At 46.7% G+C, this 14,024-nt stretch overlaps 1 protein-coding gene across 6 annotated transcripts in view; it reads right to left on the reverse strand.

Moving 5' to 3' along the window:
- Window positions 1–14,024, reverse strand: part of LOC134917759 (WD repeat-containing protein 49-like) — a 201,136-nt gene that overhangs the window by 78,304 nt on the left and 108,808 nt on the right. For all 6 annotated transcript variants that reach the window (XM_063920313.1, XM_063920311.1, XM_063920312.1 and 3 more), the window contains 3 exons: window positions 4,910–5,004; window positions 4,752–4,806; window positions 4,596–4,641 (listed from right to left, as the gene is read on the reverse strand). In XM_063920313.1, coding sequence (XP_063776383.1) covers window positions 4,596–4,641; window positions 4,752–4,806; window positions 4,910–5,004 — 196 coding nt within the window. The remainder of the gene's footprint in view (window positions 1–4,595; window positions 4,642–4,751; window positions 4,807–4,909; window positions 5,005–14,024) is intronic.

Here is a 14,024-nt window from a genome sequence, read left to right on the forward strand (position 1 = left end):
TCTCAGATGACAAGTTATCGGACCATTTTTCAATAGCGTTACTCACCCACCAGTGGCGGAACAAGCAAGCGGTGGGCCCAGGTGCAACAAAATGCTTTGGGGCCCCCCCCCCCCCCCATCCCATCCAAGTCCACCCCATGGGCAGTGCGCGCCGTAGGCGCGCGCAAAAATACATAGTGGCGTGGCTTCGTGGGGAAGGGGTGTGTCCACAAAATAATACCAATTCATAAAACGGTGCACAGTAGTCCCCATTCTTCAAATTACGCTGCACAGTAGCACCACTACACCAGGTAGAGACCCTTTTACTCCTTACAGCGAACAGATTCCCCTTTTTACACATAACGGCAGACAGCGTGCACTTTTTACACATAACGGCAGACAGCGTGCCCTCGTTACACATAGCGGCAGACAGCATACACTTTTTACACAATGGCAGACAGCGTGCCCTCGTTACACATAGCGGCAGACAGCGTGCCCTCGTTACACATAGCGGCAGACAGCGTGCACTTTTTACACATTACGGCAGACAGCGTCCCCATTTTACACATTACGGCAGACAGCGTCCCCATTTTACACATTACGGCAGACACCATACACTTTTACACATAACGGCAGATAGCGTGCCCTTTTTACACATTACGGCAGGCAGATTCTACCTTTTTACACATAGCGGCAGGCAGATTCCCCATTTTTATACATAGCGGCAGGCAGATTCCCCATTTTTATACATAGCGGCAGGCAGATCCCCCATTTTTACACATTGCGGCAGGCAGATTCCCCATTTTTACATTGCGGCAGGCAGATCCCCCATTTTTACACATTGCGGCAGGCAGATTCCCCATTTTTACATTGCGGCAGGCAGATTCCCCATTTTTACATTGCGGCAGGCAGATTCCCCATTTTTTACATTGCGGCAGGCAGATTCCCCATTTTTATACATAGCGGCAGGCAGTCCCCCCTTTTTACACATTGCGGCAGGCAGTCCCAACAAATAAAAAAAGAAAGAGACAGAAAGAAAGAAAGAAAGAAAGAAAGAAAGAAAGAAAGAAAGAAAGAAAGAAAGAAAGAAAGAAAGAAAGAAAGAAAGAAAGAAAGAAAGAAAGAAAGAAAGAAGAATTATACTTACCCTCTCTGTTGGCTCAGGCTCCTCGGTGCAGCTTCCCGGGCAGTAGAGAAGAAGGAGGAGGGAGGTGAAGGAGGGAGCCGCAGCAGCGCTGTGTTACTGGTGGAGGCGCTGCTGCTGCTGCTGCCCCTCTGCTTCCCTATAGGCTGTTCTCAGAGACAGCCTATAGTGAAGCAGAGGAGCAGCAGCAGCAGCGCCTCCACCAGTAACAAAGCGCTGCTGCGGCTCTCTCCTTCACTGAGAGACTGTGACCTGTTTGTATATGAGGGAGGGAGGGACGGACCCTCCTCCCTCCTTCGTGTGCGGGTGGCCAGAATCGTTCCTTATGACGGGCGGGTCACGGGAGCGCTGGTGTGCGGCTGCGGCATGACATACAATGAGTCATTGTGACTCATTCATGTAATGCCGGCCGGCGGCTGTGGGCCCTTGAGTGCGGCGGGGCCCCAGTGCAATGCACTGCCTGCCCCGCCAGTAGTTCCGCCCCTGTCACCCACGCCGATGCAACGGCAAGTCCGAGCGGCGTACACGTAGTGACATAAATGGATTTCAATGTATTTTCCTGCTTACGATCCGCAGGTTCCTTTAGGGCTGCCATGTCAGGGAGACGGAAGCGCTACCTTTTTGGACAGCCGTGATAGGGCTTTGTCCACAGTGGGGGGTGACTCCACTTTTCCCGTCCCCATAGGGGAACGGATATGCCACCGGAATTCTCTTGGGAATCTGAAACTTCTTGTCAGGATTTTCCCAAACTTTTTCAAAAAGAGCGTTCAGTTCATGAGAGGGAGGAAACGTTACCTCAGGTTTCTTTCCTTTAAACATACAGACCCTTGTATCAGGAACAGCAGGGTCCTCTGTGATATGTAACACGTCTTTTATCGCCACAATCATGTACTGAATGCTTTTAGCCAGTTTTGGATTTAATCTGGCATCACTATAGTCGACACTGGAGTCAGAGTCCGTGTCGGTATCAGTATCTGCTAACTGGGTAAATGAACGCTTTTGTGACCCCGAGGGGGTCTGAACTTGTGACAACACATCCTCCACGGATTTTTTTCCATGCCTGGCTCTGAGACTCAGATTTATCTAATCTCTTATTTAACAAAGCCACAATCGCATTCAAAGCACTCAAAACATTTACTCAATCAGGTGTCGGCGGTGCCGACAGGGTCACTCCCACAGCCATTTCTTTCCCTAATCCAGTCTCCTCCTGGGAGGAGCACTCAGCCTCAGACATGCCGACACACGTGTACAGACACCCACAAACACACTGGGCATATAGGGGACAGACCCACAGTAAAGCCTGTCAGAGAAACACAGAGGGAGTTTGCCAGCTCACAACCCAGCGCTTATCCTGGTTCTGAAATCCGTTATATAAAGCCTCAGACCCGTTAGCGCTTTTATAATTACATATACAGCACCAAAATAACTGTGCCCCCCCTGTTTTGCACCCTGTTACTTGTACAGCAGTGTAGAGGAAGGACCAGCGTCTCTGCAGCTCTGTGAAGAGAAAATGGCGCTGATGAGAGCTGTGAGGGCTAAGCCCCGCCCCCTTAAAGGCGCGCTTCAGCCCCGCTATTTTTTTCAAATATTTATACTGGCGGGGGTTCGGATTTAGTGCCTAAGCACTTAAAAACCACATTGCCAGTCCATATTGAGGATTTTTATGCTGCCCAGGGCACCCCCCCCCCCCCCCTCCGCGCCCTGCACCCTGTAGTGCCGTCTGTGTGTGGGAGCATGGCGCGCAACGCGCCCGCTATGCGGTGCCTCAAAGCCGTCACTGAAGTCTTCAGATCTTCTACTCACCCGTCTTCTGACTTCTGGCTCTGTAAGGGGGGTGACGGCGGGCTCTGGGAACGAACATCTAGGCGTACCTAGCGTTCAGACCCTCAGGAGCTAATGGTGTCCTGTAGCCAAAGGAGCAGAGCCTTGGAACTCACAGAAGTAGGTCTGCTTCTCTCCCCTAAGTCCCACGAAGCAGGAAGACTGTTGCCAGCAGTTCTCCCTGAAAATAATAAACCTAACAAAAGTCTTTTTCAGAGAAACTCAGGAGAGCTCCTCAGAGTGCATAGAGTCTCACTGGGCACAGAATCTAACTGGAGTCTGGAGGAGGGGCATAGAGGGAGGAGCCAGTTCACACCCCTTTTAAAGTCTTAAAGTGCCCATGTCTCCTGCGGATCCCGTCTATACCCCATGGTTCTTGAAGTGTCCCCAGCATCCTCTAGGACGAAAGATTGTGTCACAGTAGGTGATCACACCAGTGGGTGAGGTATTGCACTGGTAGACAGAGTCAGCACACCAGAGTGACAAGTAGACACATTAAATGATTATTACTATTTAATCCAACAGCAGGGAATTCCAAAGATTAGCACCGACTTGGTAAAAGATCACTATAAAATAGATCATTCTGACTGGGGTCTCATCCATTGTTAAACACCCACAGGTCTCACATTTTCCCTTGCAGTGTAGAAGAAAAAATAAATCACAATGTCTCTGTTTACCATTCCAGTGAGAGATAGTCAATACAAAGAGAATCCCAGTGACCATCATACAATGCCCATAGCAACCAACCAGGTTCTAGCTATCATTTTATAGAATATATTTGCTGAGCACATATCGGGCACTTATGGTAGTGCCCAAATCTCAGGTTCTCTCGCACCTCCATGTTGTAATGCCGGTAGAACACGACGTGCCGTTGGAGTTCCTGAACTGGCATGGCTCAGATTAGGCCACAGATAAAAGAAAAAGTCATGTTACAGAACAGTGTTAGTGAGGCAGCGATGGGTCGCTGTTAGTGAGGCAGGGATGTTCTGTCAGTAAGGCAATGATGTACTGCTGTCAGGGAGACTGGGATTTGCCTCTTTCAGATTTGCCTCTTTCATTTACCAAAAAGGCATGGTAAATGCTATTTAAAATGTTAGTACATAATATAAAAGTGCATGGAATACAGTTATTTTCAATTGGCTTTGAATAGGATATCATCCAGATGGTGGCCTTCATTCATGATACACATTTGTAGTCAATTTCTGAAGTTTCGCATCACTCGGCCGGTCATTTCCAGCGTTATCCCTGCAGTTTCTTGCCGGAGCTCACTTTCAGTTATTTGGCTATGTTAACAAGCAGATTTTTCATTACTGGGCAGAAAACAATCCTCATCAGCTTCATGAGAGGCCTCTCCACTGCCAATGTGGCCATCTGAAAGCTGAGTTCTACAAACATCGACCAACAACCATTGATGGGCTGAAGGCAGCTATATGCCAAGAAATTATGATATCATATTCAAACCAACCGAAAATAAACAGTATTCCATGCACTTTAGATTATGTACTAACATTCTGAATAGCATTTACCATGTGTTTTTTATTTTCCCCTCACCTGTATATACAAGTTGGTAATCACACATGCATTTCTATGGTGAGTATTTTTAGAAATGTCCCTAGAATGAGTGCAGGTCTTGGAACGGTTTCACACTTACTGGAAAGATTCTGATCTGTCCATCACAGAAAGCAGTAATTATATACCTGGTAAGTGGAACATATTATCATGGTTAGTTATTTGCAGAATAAAGGCTACTGCCCCCCATACATATATACATACATACATACATACATATCATACATATATTCCATACCAATTATTATTGTGTTCTACATAAGTGAGGTCACTGATTCCATCTCTTGAACTTTCTGAGAATAAGAAAGACAGAAAAGAAAAAGAAGTGCATTGTTAGATATAGTCTGACACTGGGGATAAGTGACCCATGCACACAGCAGGCAGCTTTACACTAACCTGAGCTCCCTTGTCTGATTGTCTTTATGAAGCTGAGGTAGTTTATGCTGCAGTCCCACTGCTTCACGCTTCCATCCCTGCTGCCTGTTACCAGTCTATCAATAAACAGAGAAGTGAAGATGAAGACAAGCTGCCAAAATATCTCTTTCTTCAAAGTATAAAACTAAATATAATCATGAGCTCCATTTATCAATGTAACTTAAACTCAATATCACTAGTTTCTAATGATACAAGGTGTCTTGACACCTACTGTAAGCTGTGTCTATCTAGATAGATAACAACAGAATTCTGTGCCACCAAAGTCCTCTTCCTGAACCACTGAAGGTCATACAAATATAAGCATTTTGGTATTTAACAATGAGCGCTGTGCGTCACGTACCTCTCTGTGAGAAAAAACCTTTGCCACATAAGCATGACGTGCATCATTGGGGGCGAGACAGAATGTCCCAAGACACTTACTGTATATCCAGAACATTGACCCTCATTCCGAGTTGATTGCTCGCTGCCGTTTTTTCGCAGCGCATCAATCATGTTACTACTGCGCATGCGTATGCACCGCAATGCGCACGCACATCGTACGGGTACAAACAGCATCGTTGCTGTGCAATGCTTCTAGCGATGAATCCATTCGCACAACCGATCGCAAGGAGATTGACAGGAAGAGGGCGTTGATGGGTGTCAACTGACCATTTTCTGGGAGTGGCTGGAAAAACGTAGGCGTGTCCAGGCGTTTGCAGAGTGGGTGTCTGACGTCAATTCCGGGACCAGACAGGCTGAAGTGATCGCAAGGGCTGAGTAAGTCCAGAGCTACTCAGAAACTGCAAAAAACTTTTTCGTCCTGCTCGGCAGCACAAGCGTTCGTACACTTGCAATGCGAAAATACACTCCCTTAGAGGCGGCGACTATCTGATCACTGCTCTGCAAAAAATAGCTAGCGAGCGATCAACTCGGAATGAGGGCCATTACCCATACTACACCACTCCCCAGGCTGAACAACCCTGGTCTCCAGCTGCTTTAGGCGTACCTTGATTTAAACAGTGCATGCACAGTATTCCGTGAGCATGCTTAGTTGGCTACTTACTTGAGTTCATCCCCTTTGTTTCTCTGTTTCTGTTTTTGCAATTGTGCTGCCTGGTTGGGGATTGTTCACGATCAGTGTAGGGTAAGGGCTTCTTAAATACCAGTGGTACTGTTCGAATTGGAATGTTACTTTTTTTTAAGAGAGAATGATTATCACTCACATCAGTACCTGCCTCTGTGGAGCCATCTAAGTTCTCTACCATACAAATACTCAGAGAAGGATTGCTTTTGATCATTGTAACATTAAACATTTACCAAACACAGGGGGCTATTCAGGTTTGTTAGCAAAACAAAAACAGAGAGAGTTAGATTTGGGTGGGTTATATTGTTTCTCTGCATGATAAATACTGTCTGCTTAATTCCTACACTGCAATTTAGATTTCAGTTTGAACACACCCCACCAGAGGAGGAACTTGCGAGTGGTGGGCCCAGGTGCAAAAATATAATTTGAGCCCCACTCTTCCACTCCAACCCAAGTTCACAATATGCCACACAGCAGTGGGTGCCAGGGAGAGGCAGATGGTAACAGTGGAAGGGAGAGTGAGGCCGATGGTTACAGGGGGAGGCAGTGGGTGACAGGGGTACAAACACAATGTCCTGTGTAATGTAGAGAACAAGGGGCATGTACATTGGTGGGGGCAGGAACTCTGCTCTGTTCCTGACAGGGGCCCCCACCCCTTGTGCTTTCCTCAGTTTTGCAGTCAGTCGGGCAGACTTTAACAGTGCCAGTTACACTGGTTTTAAACTGCCTTTAATTCACAGACAGCAGTGAATCAGAAAAAAAATGTACAGCTGTATGTTAGAGGCAGTCAATGGCTGTGTTCATCAGCACTGACAGGTGGCAGTACTCCTCTATCAGTCCGGCACACACAAGGTCAGCCCTATCTACTTAAGGTAAGGGGCAGGTTCCTCTGGCAGTGGGGCCCACCCTGCTCTCTGCACTTGGCCATTAATTTAACACTGCTCAAAAGAGTCTGTCGGGGGGCCTGGGGATAAATCATTGCTGGCCTTAGTCCTCAGGGGCCCCGGGGTAAAGCACCTGCTGCACTAATGGTAGTTCCGCCTCTGCACCCCACCCAAATCTAAAATCTCTCTGCACATGTTACATCGGCCCCACCTGCAGTGCAACATGGTTTTGCCCAATTGCTTACTTTTTTGGTTTGCTAACAAACCTAAATAAGGACCATAAAACAGCGTGTTTATTGATATGTAATAGTACTGCAGAGTAGGGATGCTAAGCAAGCATAACCTTTATCTCCAAGTTATCTGGCACACTGCTCTTCCCACAGCTAACATGCTACAGATATGTGGGAAGTATTTTTATAGAGCAAATAATGTAACAATGCTTGTTGGAGGAGAGCGGTTTGCACTGTTTCCTATGAGTTCCTGGGACCCCGTACTGCCAGAGTCATGTCAAAGCGCGACCTCCGACCCTGCCAGTCAGCTTGTCCATGTATCTTCCTTTCTGTGTTCTACCAAGGAGAGGATGTGTCCCTGAGGGTCTCCTGTACGGAGACTCTATATTACAGGAGAGAGCCTGTTTTCACCACTGTGTCACCACCGCAGATGACTGAAATGTCTATACCAATAATCTGCCACCTAGTCACTTTTGGATACTCACTTACTTAAATAGTATGAACCTTGGCCTTAAAGTCAATATTTAAGCATGTCAGAAAACAGATCAGCATTGCTTGCAAACAATATATTTGTGAAGTAACCACATACAGATGGAGCCACGCTAGCCGTGGCTCTGTCTGTGACTAGGTGGGCGCGCCTATCGCCGAGAGCGTCCCCGTCCACCCAGACGCGGGCGCCCGCAATGGGGACGCTCCCCATTCACTTGCATGGAGAGCGTCTCCGTCCTCGCACCAGGGAGCTGTGTACTCCCGGCGTGACTAGGAAGACGGATTGCCTAGTCATGCCGGGAGTGCACGTTTGCGATGAAGCCACCTCAGATGAGCGCGGCTCCATCTGTAGTCCCGTTTCCCAAACCCAGTCCTCAAGGCATACTAGCAGTCCAGGTTTCAAGGATATACATGCTTGAGCACAGTTGGTTAGATCAAAATGACTTACGGATACTAATTAAACCTCTGCATAATCATGGATATCCTTAAAACCTTAGGGTGGCTGTAGGACTGAGGGCCTAATATGGAGATATATACGCACACCCGATGGGCAATCATTTTGTGCACACAAACAGCTATTTGTGGCCGCCCTGGTCTAACATTAAGGCGATGGTCTATGGCCCTCATTCAGAGTTGTTCGCTTGCTAGCTGCTTTTAGCAGCCGTGCAAACGCTAAGCCGCCACCCTCTGGGAGTGTATCTTAGCTTAGCAGAAGTGCGAACGAAAGGATCGCAGCGCTGCAACAAAAAAAGATTGTGCAGTTTCAAAGTAGCTCGATACTTACTTCTACCTTGCGATCACTTTAGACTATTTAGTTCCTGTTTTGATGTCACAAACACGCCCTGTGTTCGGCCAGCCACTCCCCCATTTCCACAGCCACTCCTGCGTTTTTATCTGGCACGCCTGCGTTTTTCAGCACACTCCCCGAAAACGGTCAGTTACCACCCAGAAACACCCACTTCCTGTCAATCACTCAACGATCAGCAGTGCGACTGAAAAACGTCGCTAGACCTTGTGTGAAACGGCATCGGCTTTTGTGAAAGTACGTCACGCGTGCGCACTGCGCATCATACGCATGCGAAGTGCCGATTTTTTTGCCTGATGGCTGTGCTGCGAACTAAAGCAGCTAGCGATCAACTCAGAATGACCCCCTATGTCACTATGTGTATAGGCAAAGCCTGTCAGCAGCCGTCAGCCTCAGTTGGATACGGATATAGGTTATGCTGTCAAAACATCTCACTCATGTGATAACTGAGTGTGAACCAACTAATCCACCTGACAAAAAGAATATAAATTCTTCCTAAAATACACTGGTTTTACGGCTAAACTGAATCCCTGGAGTATTTCCCTCGTTAATCCAAAGAAGTTCTGTAAGAACGAGCTATTATAATGCAGCGTTACATATCATTGTTTCAGTGTCTCAAGAGGCGGCTTCACCTGAAGATGTACCGACAGGTGACTATCTCAATGAGGGATTAAACGTTCAAGAAAAACCGTTACCTGTTCTGCAGAGAATATGTCCACTAATTAACTCTGTAAGTGGGCATGTGGATAATTACAGGTTACATTCAACGGCCTAAACTGATGTTGCTAAGTGAGCACTTAGGCAACTGACACTAATTATGTCTTTTGAAGGACAACAGAGAATTCTAGAAATTCTATACATACTGCTTAAACAGATACTACCAAATTGTGTGTACAGTATATAAAATTATATAAGCATTCAAATAAATGAACCGTGTACATTTTTCACTCTTTATGTTTTACACTTTACAGATCTATGGAGTTAAATATCCTGTGCACAAAATCCCCCACAAAACCAAAGTGTTGATACGTTTGTTATTTTGATGTAGAGCTTAAAATGGTGATTTTTCATTTAAGGCAAAACAAGCTGCTTTTACCTTTAACATAATAATAGTAATAATAATAATAATAGACAGATTATGACCTGTAGCAAAGTTGCAAAAGAATCCTCACTGTTGCCAAATCAAAACCTGTTACATTTGCCCCAGCAATACATTAGTTTTGTAGCACAGGGTAACTGAACTAGGAAGGTCACATTTTTAAACCATCTATTGGGACATATTAAACTGTATCCTACCATCTATATGACAGGTACGAAGAATAAGCGGGTTGCATACGGGATGCCAGCAGTTAGGATGCTGACGGTCAGAATGCCGAACCCAGCATCCTGACTGCCATCATCTCAACAAGAGTGCTAAACTAAACTAACGCTATCCCACCTCCATCCTAGCCCTAACCCTCCCCAGCATACTTACGTTCAGGATTCCAGCGTCGGCATTCCAGCACCGGTCTCCTGACCGCCGGCAACTACATCCCGAATAAGCATAGCATTAACTATATCAACAATATGATCTTATTACAAAGTACAAGCACGGTCTATAAGGACAAATTATGTTTTATAGGGTATGTTATTGGCTTTGCATCAATGTTTATGGTATACACCTTACTATAGATTTTTCTATTATATAATGAGAGAATAACATATACAAATAATGTGATTTATTACTTTTCCATTATAGGACTTTCTGGAAATTCATGACATCTTAATAATAAACTTGGGGGTGATTCGTAAATGTGCTAAATTTAGCACAGCTATAATCAGTTACTCAGACATGCGGGGGACACCCAGCACAGGGCTAGTCTGCTCCGCATGTCTCCACAAAGGGCTTCAGACTGCGATCTCTGCTGCTGCAGCAATCCAGTCTGAATTAGGCCCTTGGTTGATAATTATTTACTGACGGACGGGATCCCGACGGTCGATATATCGATGCCAGGATCCCAAAAGAGACCGACACTGCATGGGTTACCAACATCACAATACCAGCGACTGGCATCCCAAACGCCCTGACAGCAGGACGTCCCGACAGCAGCTGGCGTCCTGCCGCACGGGGGTGGTGGTTAGGTTTAGGCAGGAGAAGGGGGGTTAGTGTTAGGGTACAGGGCCAGGAAGGTTAGGGTTAGGTACCGGGGAGGGAGGGTTAGGTTTAGTCACATAGAAGGGTAGATTAGGGTTAGGCATCAAGCGGGGAGGGTTTGGTTTAGGCAGCGGGGAAGGGAAGGTTAGGGTAAGGCACCACCTGGGAGGGTTAGGTTTAGGCACCCACAAGGGAGGGTTAGGGTAGGGGATAGAGGAGGGTTAGGGGACTTTAGAGAGGGCTGTCGGGATTCTGACGGGATGGCACTGTCAGGATTCTAATCGCTGGCATCCCATCCATTGGTAAATTATACTGAACCCCCTTAAATTACTGTTATAATTTCTTATTAATCTGTGAGCACCGTGCCAACATGACTGAAATTACTACAGTAGAAATAATGTAGATCATTTATGTAAACTATAACTGTAATGTCATGATCCTGACTGTAGTTCTCATATTTGGTGACTTACCTCTGCCATCTGTCCTAGATCCTGCGTCTTATTCTTCTCTCTGGGATAAACAGCTTGCCAGTACCATGAGTTTCCTGAGTGTTGAGTTCTCTGCCTGGAAGGTGAGAGTTAACGAGCTCCACCTGTGTTGCTTAACCTTCTGTGTGAATACTGAATTCAGCAAGTCTCTCTGTGCTGTGCCTACACAGCAATCATTTTTATTATACTCTATGCCTCTCTGACTCCAGTGGTCACCAGATACATTCTCCACTGTGCTCGGCTCTCTGGTGTTTGTGCCTAAAAGCCAGCATCCTCTGCTCATTTTAGGAGTTTAGGCTTCAGTGTTTTTCCGGCCTACTAGGCCTCACTCCACATCAGAGCCTAACCTGGAGTATTGACATAACAGGGACAGATCACCTGACCATGAGCTATCCAATACCGTGCCAGTCTGAGACTCCCTGAATCACCTGACCCTGTTCACCAATCACCAAAGACCAGGATGTATAAGAGACTTGTGTTACAGAAGCTGCCAGTTCCTTGCGTCACACAGCTCAGTGTGAGCTTAGTAGCTGAGCTCCCTGAGAGGAAACACTATTACCTTGGATCCTGTAAAACTCTGCTCTTTTGCTACCCAGTCTGGATTACAGTTGTGTTACCAGTTATATCCAGTGTCAGTTTTGTCTTAAAAGACACAGCCACAGTATTCTTCAGTCTCGTCTTAAAGTCACAGCTGCAGTATTCTTCAGTCTCGTCTTAAAGTCTGACCACAGTCTTCAGTATTCTTCAGTCTCGTCTTAAAGACACAGTCACAGTATTCTTCATTCTAGTCTTAAAGATACAGTCACAGTTCTTCTTCAGCCTCGTCCTAAAGTCACAGCTACAGTCTTTGTTCTACATACAGTTGCGTTTCCAGTTATATCCAGTACCAGCTCGGATTATAGTTGCATTCCAGTTATACCGGTACCCAGCCTGGTTCACAGTGCGGTTCTCAGTCTCACTGGTAAACAGCCCAGTTCTCAGTCTCGCCGGTAACCAGTGCAGTTCAATGTCTTCAGTACTCCTCCCAGCTCTGCGCTACGCCAGATAACCTATTTCATAGTAACCTTGAGTACACAAACACCTACTCCTGTGACAGTATGTCCAGTTTGTTCTCACCAATACATTCACCATCCTGCTATCAACACCAACTCCCTGGTGATCCAGTGGTCAGGATACGGCTTCCTCTGCTGAGGCCCGGGTTCGACCCCTGGTCAGGGATTGCTCCTTACTGCTTCATCTCACTGATTCCCACAGACCAGCCAAATATACACGTAGTCCTCCAGTCACACACACGCCGGGTTCACAAAAACTACAGTCATGACAGTAGGAACTGGCCACATGGGCCCGGCCGAAAGTGTTTGTCTGACACTGAACCTCCTAAGCAATATTGCAGGATGTTTGGAGGCTTTGGAGTCGACTCAGCATCAATTGGCACAGTGTCTGCAGCGGAACTCTTTCTCCAGAGATTCTCGGACTCCCTGTCATGACATGTAATTTATAGAAACCAATCGCATTGATCTACAGATATAATTATACTGTAAGGCAGTGGTTCCAACTGGGTGCCATGGGTTGGTGGTTCTGGACTAAATCAAATTTATGGTCAGCCACCAGCACTGGTTTTGCCTATCATAAAATATGTAGATAAACAGAAACACAACCCTGCCCACCACCACCACACAGAACTAGATGACAGCTAAGCACAATTTGCTGAATGTCTTAGTAAAGCCCCATACACACTACCCGATCCCCATCGACACCGATATTGGCGGCGGAGGGCTGGCATCGGCAAGTGCATACACACTTGCCAATGCGGACGGGACAGGTAGCACCGGCGGGGGCGGCGGCGGGGAGAACGACTGCTGCAACATGGCTGTCATTAATGAGGACCTCCCTCATCCGTACATGTTCGGACGAGGAAGGGGGTCGTTAACGGCGTGCGGAAGCATGCATCGTTAACAATAGTGAGTGTACACACTAGGCAATATTGTTCACAATATCGCTAGTATGTATGGGGCTTTAGAAATATTTGGCCTAAGGGTGCTGTAAGTTTGGGAACCACTGCTGTGGAGGATGAATCAGGAGCATACCACCTTAGCAGCCATTTTGCTCTGCAGCTGGGCAGATTTAAAATGTGTGAGAGATTAAAGTCAAGAGGGTGTATCCTAGCTAAACTCTAAATTTAAGTGTAAAATTAAAGCTGCTCAGCATGGGTACATGAGAAAGCAGCCAGCATTTCTCTTACATCCATAGGGAATACTGGGATGGTACTTAGTATGTTGGGTATAGATGGGGTCCAGGGGAGCTGATGCACTTTAAAACTTCAACATCCTGTGTGCTGGCTCCTCCCCTCTATGCCCCTCCCACATCTCAGTTTAGAAAAATGTGCCCTCAGGGCCAGTCACAATCTCTGGAGCTCCAGAGTGTTTTGTTCAATTTCATTTTATGTTTGTTATTTTCAGACAGGGTAGTCTGGCAACTACCTGTCTGCTATGTGGGACTTAGGGGGGGACTTGTTCCAACCTCTTAAAGGGTTAATGGCCCAGGATCCCGGCAGACAGGACATTAGCTCCTGAGGGTGTTGTACTGCAGTCGCATAGAGGCTGACGAACGCATCCGCAGCCTGCCGCCACCCCTAACAGAGCTGAAAACATGAAGATTGGTGAGTAAAAACCGGGGCCCCGAGTAGCAGGGTCCCCGGTTCAATTGGCAGCATACAAGCACACTGATCACACTGCTCTGCATAAACAGAGCTACTGTGACCAGCAAAGTGCAAGACTGGCTATTTCAGGCTGTTAAGAGTGCGGAGACACTGCTTTCAGCAAAATCTATCAGTAGCTGCCAGTATAAACAACAAGGAAGCAGACACGCCATTTACAAGGGGCAAAGCTTCTACAGAGAGGGACAGCACACAGCAGGCGCCATTTTCACTGCTGTTACAGATAGGCACTGTGACTGCATGAACGCCAGAGCCTCCACGGACCTC

Source organism: Pseudophryne corroboree, chromosome 1, assembly GCF_028390025.1.
Source record: "Pseudophryne corroboree isolate aPseCor3 chromosome 1, aPseCor3.hap2, whole genome shotgun sequence".
In the NCBI taxonomy this organism is placed as follows: Eukaryota; Metazoa; Chordata; class Amphibia; order Anura; family Myobatrachidae; genus Pseudophryne; species Pseudophryne corroboree.